This window comes from Vespula pensylvanica, chromosome 5 (assembly GCF_014466175.1).
Source record: "Vespula pensylvanica isolate Volc-1 chromosome 5, ASM1446617v1, whole genome shotgun sequence".
Classification (NCBI taxonomy): domain Eukaryota; kingdom Metazoa; phylum Arthropoda; class Insecta; order Hymenoptera; family Vespidae; genus Vespula; species Vespula pensylvanica.
The window spans coordinates 4756343-4770367 of NC_057689.1; the positions used below are offsets into that span (position 1 = coordinate 4756343).

Here is a 14025-nt window from a genome sequence, read left to right on the forward strand (position 1 = left end):
GCTTAATTAATTACAGAATCCAATTACTTCCTTCGCCATAAAATATAGAGTTATAATGTAATAGAAATAGTAGAACGAGATAATGGCGGATTTCTGTTTGTCTGTTTGGCTGAGATCAGAACGAGATAGATGAAAAAATCGAAAGTAGAAACGATCGGAAAACGATTCGCGGAGATACAAATTTTCTTGCGGTTTCGTTAGCACGATACGTAATTCAATGGTTATTTCTCGTTGATCGACCAGAGGGCGAAAAAAGGAAAGGGAGGAGTCTGCGGCCTCCACTTCGGTTCGATGGTAATCGCTTCCTCGTCGTTCCTTAGGTCGAGCTATAAGAATCCGGTCCGATACGCGATTTGATTATGTCGTACGTGTACCTCTACTACTGCCCATTACAATTTCAAACGAAGCTCGAGTTAGAAACGAGGGGAAAGGCACGATAAACCTACCGATCTACCTTTTCCCTTCGCCAGCCTTACCCCCTTTTCTCTGTTATATGTCATATGTTTTTTTTTCTTTCTTTCTTTTTTCTTTCTTTTTTTCTACTTTTATTGTCGATACCTCCTATGGTACACCGACCGTCCAATTCATACGGGAAAGTAAACGGATTTGCGACTTACAAATTTCTTTGCTTTTTATCGCCCTCGGATATATGTTACTATCGCGAATAAGACACACTTGATGATTGTCTAAGATCATACATACATACACGCGCACACACACATATATATATATATATTGTAATTGTCAATGAATAATTTATATATGAATCATGGATGAAGTACGACGCGTTAGAACAACGTTTCACTTTTGTTGCATATTTTACTACCGACGAATACTTTTATATCTAACGTGGAATAATAATCTTACTTTTAGATAACAGTGAATTCATCAAGTTCTTCAATCCCGGCATAAACTTAAGTACCGAGCAATTAACGCCTTTTCAGGCGACGATGAAAATATTCGTCATGCGTTTCACATCGTGTCGTGGGTTGTAAGTCACGCTTTTAATTAATAGCTTACGTTATAAAGTATTCGAGGTTCTTCGTTCTCGTAGCTCGGAGCGTTGAAAAAGTAACATCGAGAGTTTTCCATCGCGATCTTAATAATCCTCACGAGGTATTGCGATGAATTATTATGTCAATATCAAAGAGAGATTGACAATACCTTAATGATGGGACAATTAAATCTGAAGAACTTTATTAGACGATTAACGCAAGAACGAAGATGCAATCTTACGTAAATGCGTTCCAATGCATTTAAAACGAAATGTCAGTGTGCATTGACCACGCAGGAAATCGTGATCTTCGATTATAATCGGGAAATGTGTCGTCTCCGGTTTCTTTGGAAATTACGGAAGCTCTTATTATCTTGGTTATCATCATTGATTATTATTGTAAAAAAAAGTATTCAGACAACGTCTACGTCCATTTGGCGTAAGATACAACGTCATTGGGAAACAGGGTCACGTCCTCGTTGTATTAACATTTAATAACGAATGCCTCGCCATATAATGCTAGGGTACGATGAAAATGTCGACGTACGACACGGCGAAGGCATCCGCATGCGTTTCTGCCGTTACGCGAGAGAAAATATTGCACATTGTTCGTCTAGGAACTTGGTATTAACGCGCGATTGTTCCCCTAATTGCACATCGTTACCTATGCTATATACAATTGTTAGAAAATAGAGAATGTTGGTGCGTAACGTGATAGAGACGTCTTGAAGCGTCAGCATCTTTATTAATCGTTCGGTAATACACTTTATTACGTGGTTCGATCTCCTTGAAATTTAGATCGCAACGTCAGTTGGTTTAATGCGTAGTTCGTGATTATCATAGTGTAAGATCTTGGAAAAGATTTTGCAAGATATTCGTCGTACGAACGTTCACCATGTAAATTTCGTATCTAGTAGTAGGCAAAGTAGTAGGTATGGTTACGAGTTTCAAATTCAAATCGCAACGTCAGCACTCTTAATTCTTCCGATCGTGGCGAGGCATGATCAGACAGAAACGTTCCACTCGGTCGAAGTTTGAACGGGTCCGTTTAAAATTACCTTTCAACATACGCAGAAGTAACGCACTATTGTATGTACAGTACCGATCGGTGCTTTTCACCGTGTCACACGTAATTGGGAAATAGAATGGATTTGATGCGGTCAAGAGAACGGATTTAAGATATACGAATACGCATATATATATATATATATATATATATATATATATATATATAGAGAGAGAGAGAGAGAGAGAGAGAGAGAGAGAGAGAAAGGTATATAGGATTGTAAGAGAACGAGTTGAATTCTCGTCGCGGGAGATCCGAATCCATTTGCAACATTTACAAGTAGTAATTAACTCGATCTCATTAATGGCACATTTTCTCCATTAATCATAGGACGAAGGGGAGGTCTTGCCAAACTGAACCATCCAGGGCCAGCATTGCAATCGGAATGCCATTCTAATTGAATCTCAACCATAATAAGAAAGTCTACGAATACTTCTTTTTTTTTTCTTCTAAAGACAGAACGAAAGAACGACGTTTTACGAGCGATTTTTATTTTCCTCGATCTCTCGAAGTATCATTCTCACCCAAGTATATTTCTTTATCGGATATAAAACATTAAACAGGTTCGAATCCTTTTTACTTTCCTCTACATTTTTTCTCTCTCAATAATATATTACCATTTTTAGTTATCATCAAAGTGTCAACATGCAATTACGTATCGAATTATCAAAGTTCTTCTTACAAAACAAGCGTGAAATAACGCTTGTGGGACGAGCACCGTCTTATCTTTATATTCGTCAATCGTATCGATCATAAATCCAAGAGCTGTTTGCAACTTTCTTGTTTCTTGCATTAGCGACACTTTCTTCGCTTACGTAAAAACTATTACACAGAGATATTAATTACGTCGAACTATGCACGATATTTCCATTCAAGTAAGGACGACGCTAGCGGCTTCGGGAGAGCAAAAAAGTACGCGTCAGAATGTCGGAAGTGTTCGCGAACCTCGCCGTGTTCTCGAAGACTTCAACGACGACGATCGTTTTAAAAGAGAAAGAAAAGAAAACGAGAGAGAAAGAGTGTGTGACAGAGAGAGAGAGAGAGAGAGAGAGAGAGAGAGAAAGAGAGAGAGAAACGAGAAGAGGGTGTTCGACATCGACAATGCGTTTGAAACGTGCCAAATAGGTAGAGATTCTTGGAAAAACAGGAAAACTCCGGAGTCTCCTTTTACGGTGATAGTACGTGCGACATCCTTGAGAGGTTTTATACGAACCTACACGTTTAAAAACTATTTCACTCCGATGTATCGCTCGGAGCCATCTCTTATTCTATTACAAAGCCATCGCATTTAACGTTCTTTCTCCTCCTTTTTCTTTTTCTCTCTTTTTTTTTTTTCTTTTTATTCAGACTCGACCGATTCTTTTTTCTTTTAAGTTGTTTCTAAGGTAGCAGGTGTTTGCAATTTACGCGCGGGGCCACCTTTTAATCTTTATCTGCCATTCACTTTTCGTAATCGACGTAATCGCCAATAATTGACTTTCTCTGAGAAAATGAAAAGAAAATTACCGATAAAGAGATTCCTATTAATTAAGGACAACGTCGACCTTCGCGAAAGTTAATTGAAAACAATTCGCGTATTTCTAAAAATAAGGAAAAAAGAAAAAAAAAAAGTAATTCTTACTTTCTCGTCGTGATTAATTCCTTGTCTCGTACAATGTTTCGTTCTATTGAAAGAATTTATTTTCCTTCTATTTTTGATTCGTGATCGGTTTCAATTTCGTGACAAGTTATTAAATCGTTAATTGTATACTTACGTATATGATGAAAGTATATATACTTTCGATATAATGAAGGAGAAATAACGATAAGGAACGTTACATGGAAAAAATTATGGTTTTAGAAGACATAATTAAGTAATTTCATCATTTTAAAAGGACGATAGACGATAAAAATATCTTTACCATAATAATTAATCGAACTTGAAATATTTAATTTGACGTGAAAGGAGACGCAAAAGAACGCAGAAATGATAAATACGACCGGTTAATCGATTTGCATACGAGAATAGTCGTTAATTCACCAAGTCCAAGTCACTTGAAATCATTCGAATACCTGCCTTTTCTCTCTCTCTCTTTTTTTTTTATCCTTTTTTTCTGCTTATCTTTTGGAAAAAAAAGTAAATATATATACATGTACATATGTATCGAGAAACCTTCGAACGTTCGATAAAAAAGCTTGATAATCCGACCTTCGATGTATTCCCATTGATTATAAAATTCGATCGTGTTGCGTTTAATGCGTCCGAGTCTTATCTATACAAAGATTAACATGAGTCGGTCTCTCTATTTTCAGATGGTGCACCGGTTCCCGAGGACGCCGTCGCCCACGAGGTGAGAAAAATGGTGAAAGTTATTTCGAGGTTCAAGGACGTCGAGACGATGAAAATTTTCGAAAATCTTCGTTAATCGGTAGAAGTAGAAAGTACGAGAAAAAAAGGATCTAACCGATTAGTATTTTTTTTAAAGCTATAATTTTACCATAATTATCGAGCAATTGCATTTAGTATATTTCTTAATACTTAGAACGCGAAAACGTAAATCCGATATTTCTTTTTTCTTTTTCTCTTTCCTTTTTTTCTTGTTCTTTTTTTGTTTTTTAATGACTTAAACGAGAAACATTATCGCGATCTATGTACGAACTTTACGTCAGAAATAATTTCTCGAAAAATTAATCTCGTCCAGAGACCGGATCCGTGGTCTTTAATCAGCGTTAAGATAAAGACAGAGAAAGAAAGAGAGAGAGAGAGAGAGAGAGAGAGAGAGAGAGAGAGAGAGAGAGAGAGAGAGAGAAAGAGAGTGTGTATGTGTGTCTCAGATTTTATCAGTAATAACAGGTACCTACATTACGAGCAACGTCCCCCCTTGAAAATGCGTTTCATAGCATTATAACCTTATAGTAATTAATCGCACGTAATATAATGCATTTAACGAGGCGCGACATATTTTTGGCATTTAACTACATACACACGGGTATATATTTATCTACATGCATGCAACTCGTTGTGCGAGATCAACGATCCGTATCTCAATCAACGACACGAGACGACTTTCAAAAGGGACTCTAGATTTTTACTCCTACTTTCATTTTTAAATTCGCTCCTTAGCGCATTATTTCACGAACGTATTCGACGAACTAGAACGGTGAATCAAAGGAGGATTAGTTATATACATATACATATATATATATATATATATATATATATATATGCATGAATATCTATGGGAATCTTCTCTTCGTGATAGAAAGGACTCATAACGTATCTCTATCTCGCTCGTTCATACAACCGATCGTTTATTCGACGAGTTGATTGCCCTTAATTCACATATAATTCATACCGAGTCAGTTTGCCGCTGGTGGTACAAAGAGAGATAGAAAGAGAAAAAGAAAGAGAAAGAGAGAAGGAAAGAAAGACGAGACGAGTAATACATGCACGACGATGATGCTAATAGGGGAGCGCGTGCGCTCGCAAACGTGGAGGCTAATAATATTATCTTCGCTCGTAACGCGCATTTTGCGAGATCGCCGTGCGAGACTAATTTACGTCTCCGTAATCGCGTAATAATAACGTTTCCTTCTCCTTTTTCCTTTCGCGATCCGTCTTCCGTTCTCAAGCTGGGATCGTCTTCGTTCTCTCGTCATTCGTAATATTCTAAGTGTACGCTTTGTTTTCTCTCTTTTTCTCTTTCTCTTTCTCTTTCTTTTTTTATATATCTTGTCCGTCTTTTCAAGTAGACTTTTGCAAGAACCTACCTATCTATCTTTCGAATAATTGCCTATTATTCTGCATTAAAATGCTCGTTAAAAGAGTAATCGTCCTCATGTCTTTCTCTTTCTCTTTTACTCTTTCAATTTTTTCCTTTTTTTTTTTTATTTCTTTTTTTATTTTGATGTTCGTCTTTATGAAAATAGTTTGTAGTATTTATTATTCGGTATGTCGTCTCGTAAGAGTTCTGAGAGATAATTATCTAAGGATAGGATAAGTATAGAAAGTAAGGGTATTCTAATCACTCAGCAGAAATACTATCGTTTCATTTGCCTAGATGACGACGACAACGACGACGATGACGATAGCTCTATGCGTTCTTTCATTTTTTTTTTCTTCTTTTACTTTCAAGATCTCAATTATATTAATGATTTTAAACCAGCAGAAAGTTAAGAGCGAATGATTTACGATTAGCAATAAAAAAGAACAAAGCATTTCGGAATAATTTAACGAGTAACTCGTGCTTTTTATGTTCGAAAGGAGTTTCGTGTTCGTACCATACGGACAACGAAAACGATAGATTATTAAAGGATTACTAAAGGTAAAAGAAAATCGTAACGAGGTGATTCACTTGGTGATCGTAAAATCGTTGTTCTTTATTATGCATAACGAGCAAAGTATTGCATTACACGTTTCCTGCTTGGATAGTAATTAATAAGTACTTGTGGGATGTCTTCCTTTGATAGAGATTATATTTTTAATCTATATTACGTTATTCTTTTAATGTAGTATTAATATAGTATATATAAAAAAAAAATAAGAAAAAAAGATAGAAAGAACATTTCTCTTTTAGGAATAGTTTTTGTTTAGAATTTCAAAACGAAGTAATATTGCCATTCAAAATATTGCCATTCAAAATATTGCCATTCTTATTCATGTATACACGTGAATAGTGGTAGTAAATACGATTGTTTACACTGCGTAGTCGTAGATCTGACTCACATAAATTCGTAGAATTCATATAAGCCGGTGTCTCCCTTCTAAGAACCTTATATAAGCAGATCATCGATGTAAACAGTTTTTATTTACATTGAAACATCTCATTGAGGCTTAGTATTCGTCGAGACTTCGAACGAGAAACGTTTTAAAGGAAATACGTACGTACATACATATACATTTCTATATCTTTTTAAGTGGCAAATAAATTTTACTGTAATTTATCGATCCGTCTGTGGTTTAACGTTAAAGAAACTATTCGAATTATTCGCTATCAATTTTTCTTATCGTTTAATCGAAAGTTATTGGCATAGTAATTAATATCTATTAATATAATTTAGAGAGGTAAGAAACTATCGATAGAGAACGTAACGTAATTGACCCAAGATAGTTACATAGGTATGTAAGTGTGTCTATATCGGTAACAATGCTAGGCGTGTCGTCGGTGTGTCGCAAGTCGACTCGCGTGAACGCACGCACGCACGCGCGCGCACGTGCGAGAGAACACGGAGAAACGCGTGTTGGTGGCCAGTTTAGACGTGGGTACCTACACCGACGCATAAAGTCGCCGAGCCGACAAGATAACTAGTTTCGAAGGCGGTCGCTGCCACGAAGATGCCTTAAATGTCAAGGCGAAGACATCGTGGGGCAGCATCGTTCTTCAATGATCGGATGCTGAACTCTGCTGTGTTTTTCACTGATCCTCGAGCTCGTAGAAAAGATACTCGTTCTATAGATCGTTGATTATAATTTAATCGACGTTTCTTTAATAGGATACTTACGTATGTTTGTATATAGAAAATTCGAACGTGTTTTCTTATTCTGTTATTTTTTCTTTTTTCTTTTTTTATTTTAAACACTCGACAATTCAATATTATCGATCAGAAATATCAATTGCAATGATATCATATAGAAGACAAAAGACTAATAATCGATTGAGTTAATTCGCGTTATTAAAATCGAATTTATTTTGTTGTAAAGATCGTATTTATGCGTGTTTTATCGTTAAACAAGTAATGCAGGTATTTGTAAATGAAGCTTTCTAACTCGTTGAACTTTCTCTGACTTTTAAGGTAACTCTTATCGTTAGAAAGGCAGAACCTCGTAGGAGAGAATCAAGGTAACGAGGAAATAATTCTTCTTCCTTTTTCAGGATTCCATGGCGTCCGCGTCGGAAACCGGGGAGGATTATGGGGAAGTCGATGATTCTGATATGTATATGGAGACCGATGGCGCGGAAACGATGACGGATCGCGTCGAAGAAAATCGTACGGATAGGATCGAAATCGATGGGACGACGATGGCAAACGATGATAAACGTAATGAAACGAGTACGGAGGAAGAGAATGCGAATGATCAGGAAACGAAAAATACCGAATTGTCGCCTCAAACTCGGCCAACCGAGACCGTTGATAAAAGTTTAGAAACCGAAAGTCAAAACTTTTTCCCGTCGTTCGCTGAATTATTTAGCAATCAAAGATTACCGTTTACCGATCAGCAACAAAGATACAGGCCTAACAGGTTCCTAAGTTATTTTCAACGGGATCGTGGTGTATATCAAACATCTTCGTCGTCTTCCAAAGAGGTTCAACATCCTCTTTTGGGTTCCGGAAATTTCGGAGTTATTCGTGGTGGAACTTATTATCCCGAAGATAGGGAGAACGAAGAGTATGCCGTCGAAGATAGTCTTTATAATCCTTATTATCACGGTACGACTGGTCGTGCTCGTGCCAATTATTATAGGAACCCTAAACCGCAGCCGGTTCGTGGTGGAGATTTCTTCGCGAACTTCCGCGATTTCGCCGACATCACGGCACCGCCGAAGTCGAGTTTCTCTCATCTCTCTGTGGTTTACGCGAACAAGAATGGCAGTACGACGGGACGTATCACGGAACCTAGAAACATCATCGAAACTCTAAGGATGTTGGAGGAAGAGGAACGTAATAACGAAATGGAAATAACAACGACGGAAGTACCAAGGAAGAAGCTGAGCAAAGGAAAAAGGAAATTGATCAAGATGAAACAATACGAGGAGGACAAGGCGAGAAGATCTCGCGTTACAGTCGAGCCTCTTTTAGCTTTGAGTTGAGAATAGACTATGTACTTATTAGTGTGTACGTTTTAGGGGACGTTTTAGAAACTTTGGGGATCGTTACGTCCTACGCGCAAGTAATCTGGCCCTCGCGAGATCGGCAACCAAAGTCACTCCAGTCCTCTTTTGATTGTCGGAGGTAGCGAAAATGCGTGTGAAAGTTGGTTCAGTCGCGTCGAAGGAGATAATAGCTTTTCCTTTTGTATTTTTCTTTTTTTTTTTGTCGTACAATTGGTCTTTCCTCGAAAACGATTCAACGAAACAAAACGCGAAAAAATTTCGTTATCGATGATAAAATATATAAATAGATAGATGGATAGATAGATAGTATATATAAGATAGTAATAGCAATAGTAGTAGCAATAATAAGTCTCATTGACGAGTTAAACGAATTCGTAGGAAATATCTTGCTTATCGTGCGTATCCAAGATTGTCATCCAAGATGTCATCCAATAAGAGAAAATCTAATGATTATTATTGACCGATTCATGGGCACGCGCCAAATTGATCGTACGAGAGTGGCGCGTGCACTTTCGTTACGCTCGAGTAAGCCTGAATACCGGAACGAGTAAACGAGTACGGAGAACGACGACGAGCTCGTTCGCGCGATAAAACGTGGGCCTTCGAGACTAAACACAAGTCCGGACAGACGCACGCGACTTCACGTAGTTCTCGTGACCGCTCCTACAAGAAAACAAAAACCCTCGGCTATTTATTTGCATGCATGCCACCATAATCCATTGGTTACGCGCGAAACTTCTTCTAATGGAATCGAGAAAAAGGATATATGGTATTGGAATGTACAAGCGAGAAAAAAAGATACAACGATCGACGAGAACGAACTTTACGACTTTTACGAAATTCTGCCTTTTATCTTACTTTCGTGTTTCTTGTCTCCTGCGATTAATATCTTCTTCTGCGTCATACGTGCTATTCGTAAGTTGTGTCTTTTATGTTTTCGTATCGTTTCTTATAAGTATCGTACCTAATAGGTTCGTTATAAGTACGCCCTTTGTTTTCACTATGAGTCTAGAATAAGTCAAGTCGCGATAATTTTATTTTATTTTATTTTATTTTATTTTATTTTAATTTAATTTAATTTTATTTTAATTTAGGATATTAGTTTATTCCAGCAAGTAATTCTCGCAATATTATTCTGTTTTATGTCTGAACATCGGTACTTCGCCAGATCGTCTTTATTTTTAGATTTATCAATGTTTAAGTTGAAAGAAAAAAAGAAAAAGAGATAATGAAAAAAAAAAAGAAAAAATTAAGAAACAAGATAAAGGAAGAAGAGAAAACGATTACGTACGCATTCGTAGAACCACTAAAGACTGCTTATTCTCTTACAATCTTCGTTGATCTACGAAAGTAATGCTAATTATTATTATTATTATTATTATTATTATTATTATTATTATTATTATTATTATTATTAGTATTAGTATTAGTATTATTATTAATATCATTACTATTATTATTACTATTATCATTATTATTATTATTATTATTATTACTATTATTAATATCTTTTCTCCTTGATGAAACTTTTCACTATCCCGGATCTTCCTAAGTATAAATTTATTTTTTTTCCTTCTTTTAAGTACGATTGATCGTGACGCGTCGGGAATCACGAAAGCGACGATTTCTTCTTTTATATCGAGGACGAAATTCACGGCGATTAAGGATATCTTCGATCCTTCGTCGTAAATCTCGAACGCATTGTTATTTCATTTGTTGTTGACTGTTGTAGCTTTATCGATAGGTTTAGTCGATCGATAAGGAAACTAAACATAAAATGTATTCGTGAAAATTCGTGTCTCTCGTTCTCCCACTCTCTACTTTGCGAGGACACGAGCTAAACAAAAAGAAATATATATACATATACACATACATTAATAAAGAAAAAAAATAACGAAGTTCGTCTTCTTACGAAAATTAAAAAAAAAAAGAAGTAAAATGAAAAGAAAATGTCACTCGAAAAAAAAATACCATTTTTTATTACATTCAATGTACACGCTCATATATACGACGCAATTAGAAAAAAAAGAGGAAAAAAAGAAACAAAAAAAATAGTATAATCGACTCAATCAAGCTACTTTCCATCACTCGAAGACTTTCACTGACGAATACATTTCTTTAGCATTGTGATGAGTTTCCCGATGGCGGTATGTATATCGCAGTACGTCGCAGGCTTGTACATCCAAGCAGGCGTACTAAAAACGTTGTATTTTTTACACTTCGTTACACCTTTCACGTCCTTCATATCCACCTTCGCACCCATCTGTCTAATTATTTGAATCGCTTCCGCGTACGGCCACTCATCCGGCGAGCCTAACATTGTTTTTTAAGTTTTTAGTTAACAAGATAAAATAAGAAAAGGAAAGAAAAAGAAGGAAAGAAAGGGAAAAAGGGGAGAAGAGAACGATAAGATAATTACAATTAATTGCAATTGTACTCACAGTCTTTACCGAGTGTAACTTTAACACCCTCTAAAACTCGCGCAACGAGAACACCAGCGATGCATATAGTACCTATTGGCTTTTTTTCACAAGAGAAATCTTGAATAAGTTTTTCTAAGTCAGGTATCACTGTACAGTCGCAACCTTTGGTAGCAAAGTCGCTCCTATCGAAGAATTAAAAAATAACGACGATATAAGAAACATACCGTTAATGAAAATAACGTAAAATGAATATTACTAACAATGTTCTAACAGCACCAAATCCTCCAGGAATAATTAGTGCACCGAAATTACAGGCTTCGCAATCGCATAATGGTTGTATACAGCTACGTGCCAATCTAGCAGATTCGACTAATGCATTCCTTTGGCTGCAACTATTATCGGGTTCTTTTGTGTAATGATCGATCACCTCGCAAATGTCAGCGTCAGGTGCGAAAAATACTGGTATCATTCCTTTCTCAGATATGTGAATCGTCGCCGATATACATTCGGATATTTCCGAGCCGTCGAGATAACCGCAACCAGAAAGTATCTGGAATTAAAACAAAAAGAAAAAAAAATTGTCCGGTTATTATCGTGGAACAAGATCGAGGATCGTAGAACATTCGCAAAAATCGATATCGTTTTCTTTTTGTTATTAAAACGTGACGCTGAAAGATTTTCGAACGTATACACCTATGTAAGATCGAGAATAGTTGCTACTCCAATATGCCATTCTTTTTTTATCATCTTTTTTCTTTTCTTTTCTTTTCTTTTATCTTTCTTTTCTTGTATTTACCGTTCACGTAATATACAAATACGAGACACAAGCAAATAATTAATAGCCTCCCTCGTAATGACTTTCGCGGGTACGCGTCGCTACGTTTTCTTATAGTATCGCTATATAAAGGGAAACGTTAACAGTTTCTGGCTCGGGGCATCGAGAAAACGTCGTGTTACATCACGATGCGAAAGTGCATAACCGATATACTTTTTCGTTTGCATGCGAACCTAAGCGGTAAAAAGATATCTTCCATTTAACTTGTCATGTGTTGCAAAGTATTATCGAAAAGAATATTTTTGATTATAATTCAGCTTGTTAATTCGTTGTGTTTAGTCGTCGACGAGCTAATTCCTAAACTCAAATATTCAGGAAGTAAGTCAAGGAATAGAAATGTTGATATTATATACTCACTATAGCGATTTTGGGAGGATCGCAAGATTTATCACTCCTTCTTCTTGACAATCCTTTTATATTGAGAAAAGATGACGTATGAAGGTTAGATGAACCAAGATACATAAATTTGGAAACATCGCTTCGGATAAATTTTAATAATTGTGAATGCAACATGGTCTATTGACTGAAAAAAAGAATTAACTTAATATATAAATTTGATTTTTAATCACTGGATAATTTAGCAAAGAATATCGAAAGAAGACATTTGTCACGTTCCTACGATAGACGATTTTCTTCTGATAATTTTGATTAGAAAAAAAAGAAGTACAAAAATTAAAAGATTGAATCTATGGGATATAATTTGATATTTCTAACTGATCGACTGTGTATGGTGTACATGATATATACCGATGGTAACTCGGTAGTATATATAAAGAAGAGAGTTCAGCATCCGTACGAGAGAGTGCAGGACCGTTCGGAATTGCGATCAGTGCCCTCGGTGTTCATCTAAAGAACTTTTCGACTCTACAGGTATATTATATCGACATCAAAGAATTCAAAGTCTCTCAAATCGCATAGAATTTTGTTTAGGGTTGATCTCAAGAATTAAATTTTGAAGAATAAGAGAGAGTGAAAGAAAAGATAATAGAAAAAATTGAAAGGAAATGAAGGAGAAAAGGAGAAAATAAAAGAAGAAAAGATTAAAAAAGAGAGAAAAAGAAAAAAGGCGAATCGAACGAGCCTAAGGTATTAAACCCTTGTCTAAGTTTAACTGATGCGTATTGCTTCAAATAATAAACATCCACGAAATATGTTCGACTCAAGTTTATGACTCGTATAACGTTTATCGCGCTTTAGGAGGTATTTTTGCGCAGACTATGAATATCAAACGCATAATCGTCGGCAAAGGTGAGATTTAACAAGGCGTACGAGCTCGAGAGAAAAATAATAAATTTCTCGGGTCCGAAGAATAAAAAGAAGAAGAAGAAAAAGAAGAAGAAGAAGAGGAAGAAAAGAAGAAGTAGAAGAAGAAGTACGTAGTATTTACTACTACAACATCGTCGAATTTTTACGATCATGCCTTCAGTATTTTCTTCGATCCCACGTAGGTGAATTCATCTTGGGGAATCAATCTCCCTTCTCAAGTTCAAGAAAGAAAGCGATCATATCACGTAAGAAATAAGATAGACACGCAAAGATCTCGTCCCTCTTATCATCAATGTCGTCGTCTTCGTCGTCGTCGGCGTCGTCGTCTTTACATGGTGCCACTCGACGCGTCATATAAACTCACTTTATTCTAATTATCAGTCGAAGACGAGCGCACCCTTGAGTGCCGTTTCGTCGCTTCGCTATCTCGACGATCCCTTTTCGACGAGGAGTAGAAGGCAACGAAGGCTTACGCATAATCTTATGTAAATCCTTCGTTACCCTTATGCCTGCACGTTCTTTCGAGAAAGAGAGAGAGAGAGAGAGAGAGAGAGAGAGAGAGAGAGAGAGAGAGAGAGAGAGAAGTGAAGAGAGAAAGTGAAGAGAGAAAGAGAGAAATGCAAACTAGA

The 14025-nt window shown here is 36.5% G+C and overlaps 2 protein-coding genes across 3 annotated transcripts in view; one reads left to right on the forward strand and one right to left on the reverse strand.

Annotated features, from left to right (window-relative positions):
* Positions 1-10770, forward strand: part of LOC122629395 — a 49604-nt gene extending 38834 nt beyond the window's left edge. Inside the window, exons 2-3 of one of the 2 annotated variants that reach the window (XM_043812779.1) lie at positions 4353-4390; positions 7913-10770. In XM_043812779.1, the coding sequence (XP_043668714.1) occupies positions 4353-4390; positions 7913-8848 (974 nt within the window). In that variant the 3' untranslated portion in view covers positions 8849-10770. Of the gene's footprint in view, positions 1-4352; positions 4391-6828; positions 6921-7912 lie in introns of those variants that run through there. The other variant, XM_043812780.1, reaches the window with a different exon arrangement.
* Positions 10771-10805: 35 nt separating this feature from the next.
* Positions 10806-12703, reverse strand: LOC122629194 (glutamine amidotransferase-like class 1 domain-containing protein 3A, mitochondrial). The gene is made up of 4 exons (XM_043812327.1): positions 12488-12703; positions 11556-11845; positions 11314-11477; positions 10806-11185 (listed from the first exon to the last, which is right to left on the reverse strand). The coding sequence occupies exons 1-4, from the start codon at positions 12641-12643 to the stop codon at positions 10971-10973; spliced, it is 825 nt and encodes a 274-aa protein (XP_043668262.1). The 5' UTR covers positions 12644-12703; the 3' UTR covers positions 10806-10970.
* Positions 12704-14025: the final 1322 nt, after the last annotated feature.

Bases quoted from the DNA above. Each gene is read 5' to 3' on its own strand.
- LOC122629194 (XM_043812327.1), bottom strand. From the start codon at position 12,643: ATGTTGCATTCACAATTATTAAAATTTATCCGAAGCGATGTTTCCAAA. The intron at 11,846-12,487 runs GTGAGTATATAA...TTTTAATTCCAG, and splicing joins ATCCTCCCAAAATCGCTATA to ATACTTTCTGGTTGCGGTTA. The intron at 11,186-11,313 runs GTGAGTACAATT...AAACAATGTTAG, and splicing joins AGTTACACTCGGTAAAGACT to GCTCGCCGGATGAGTGGCCG.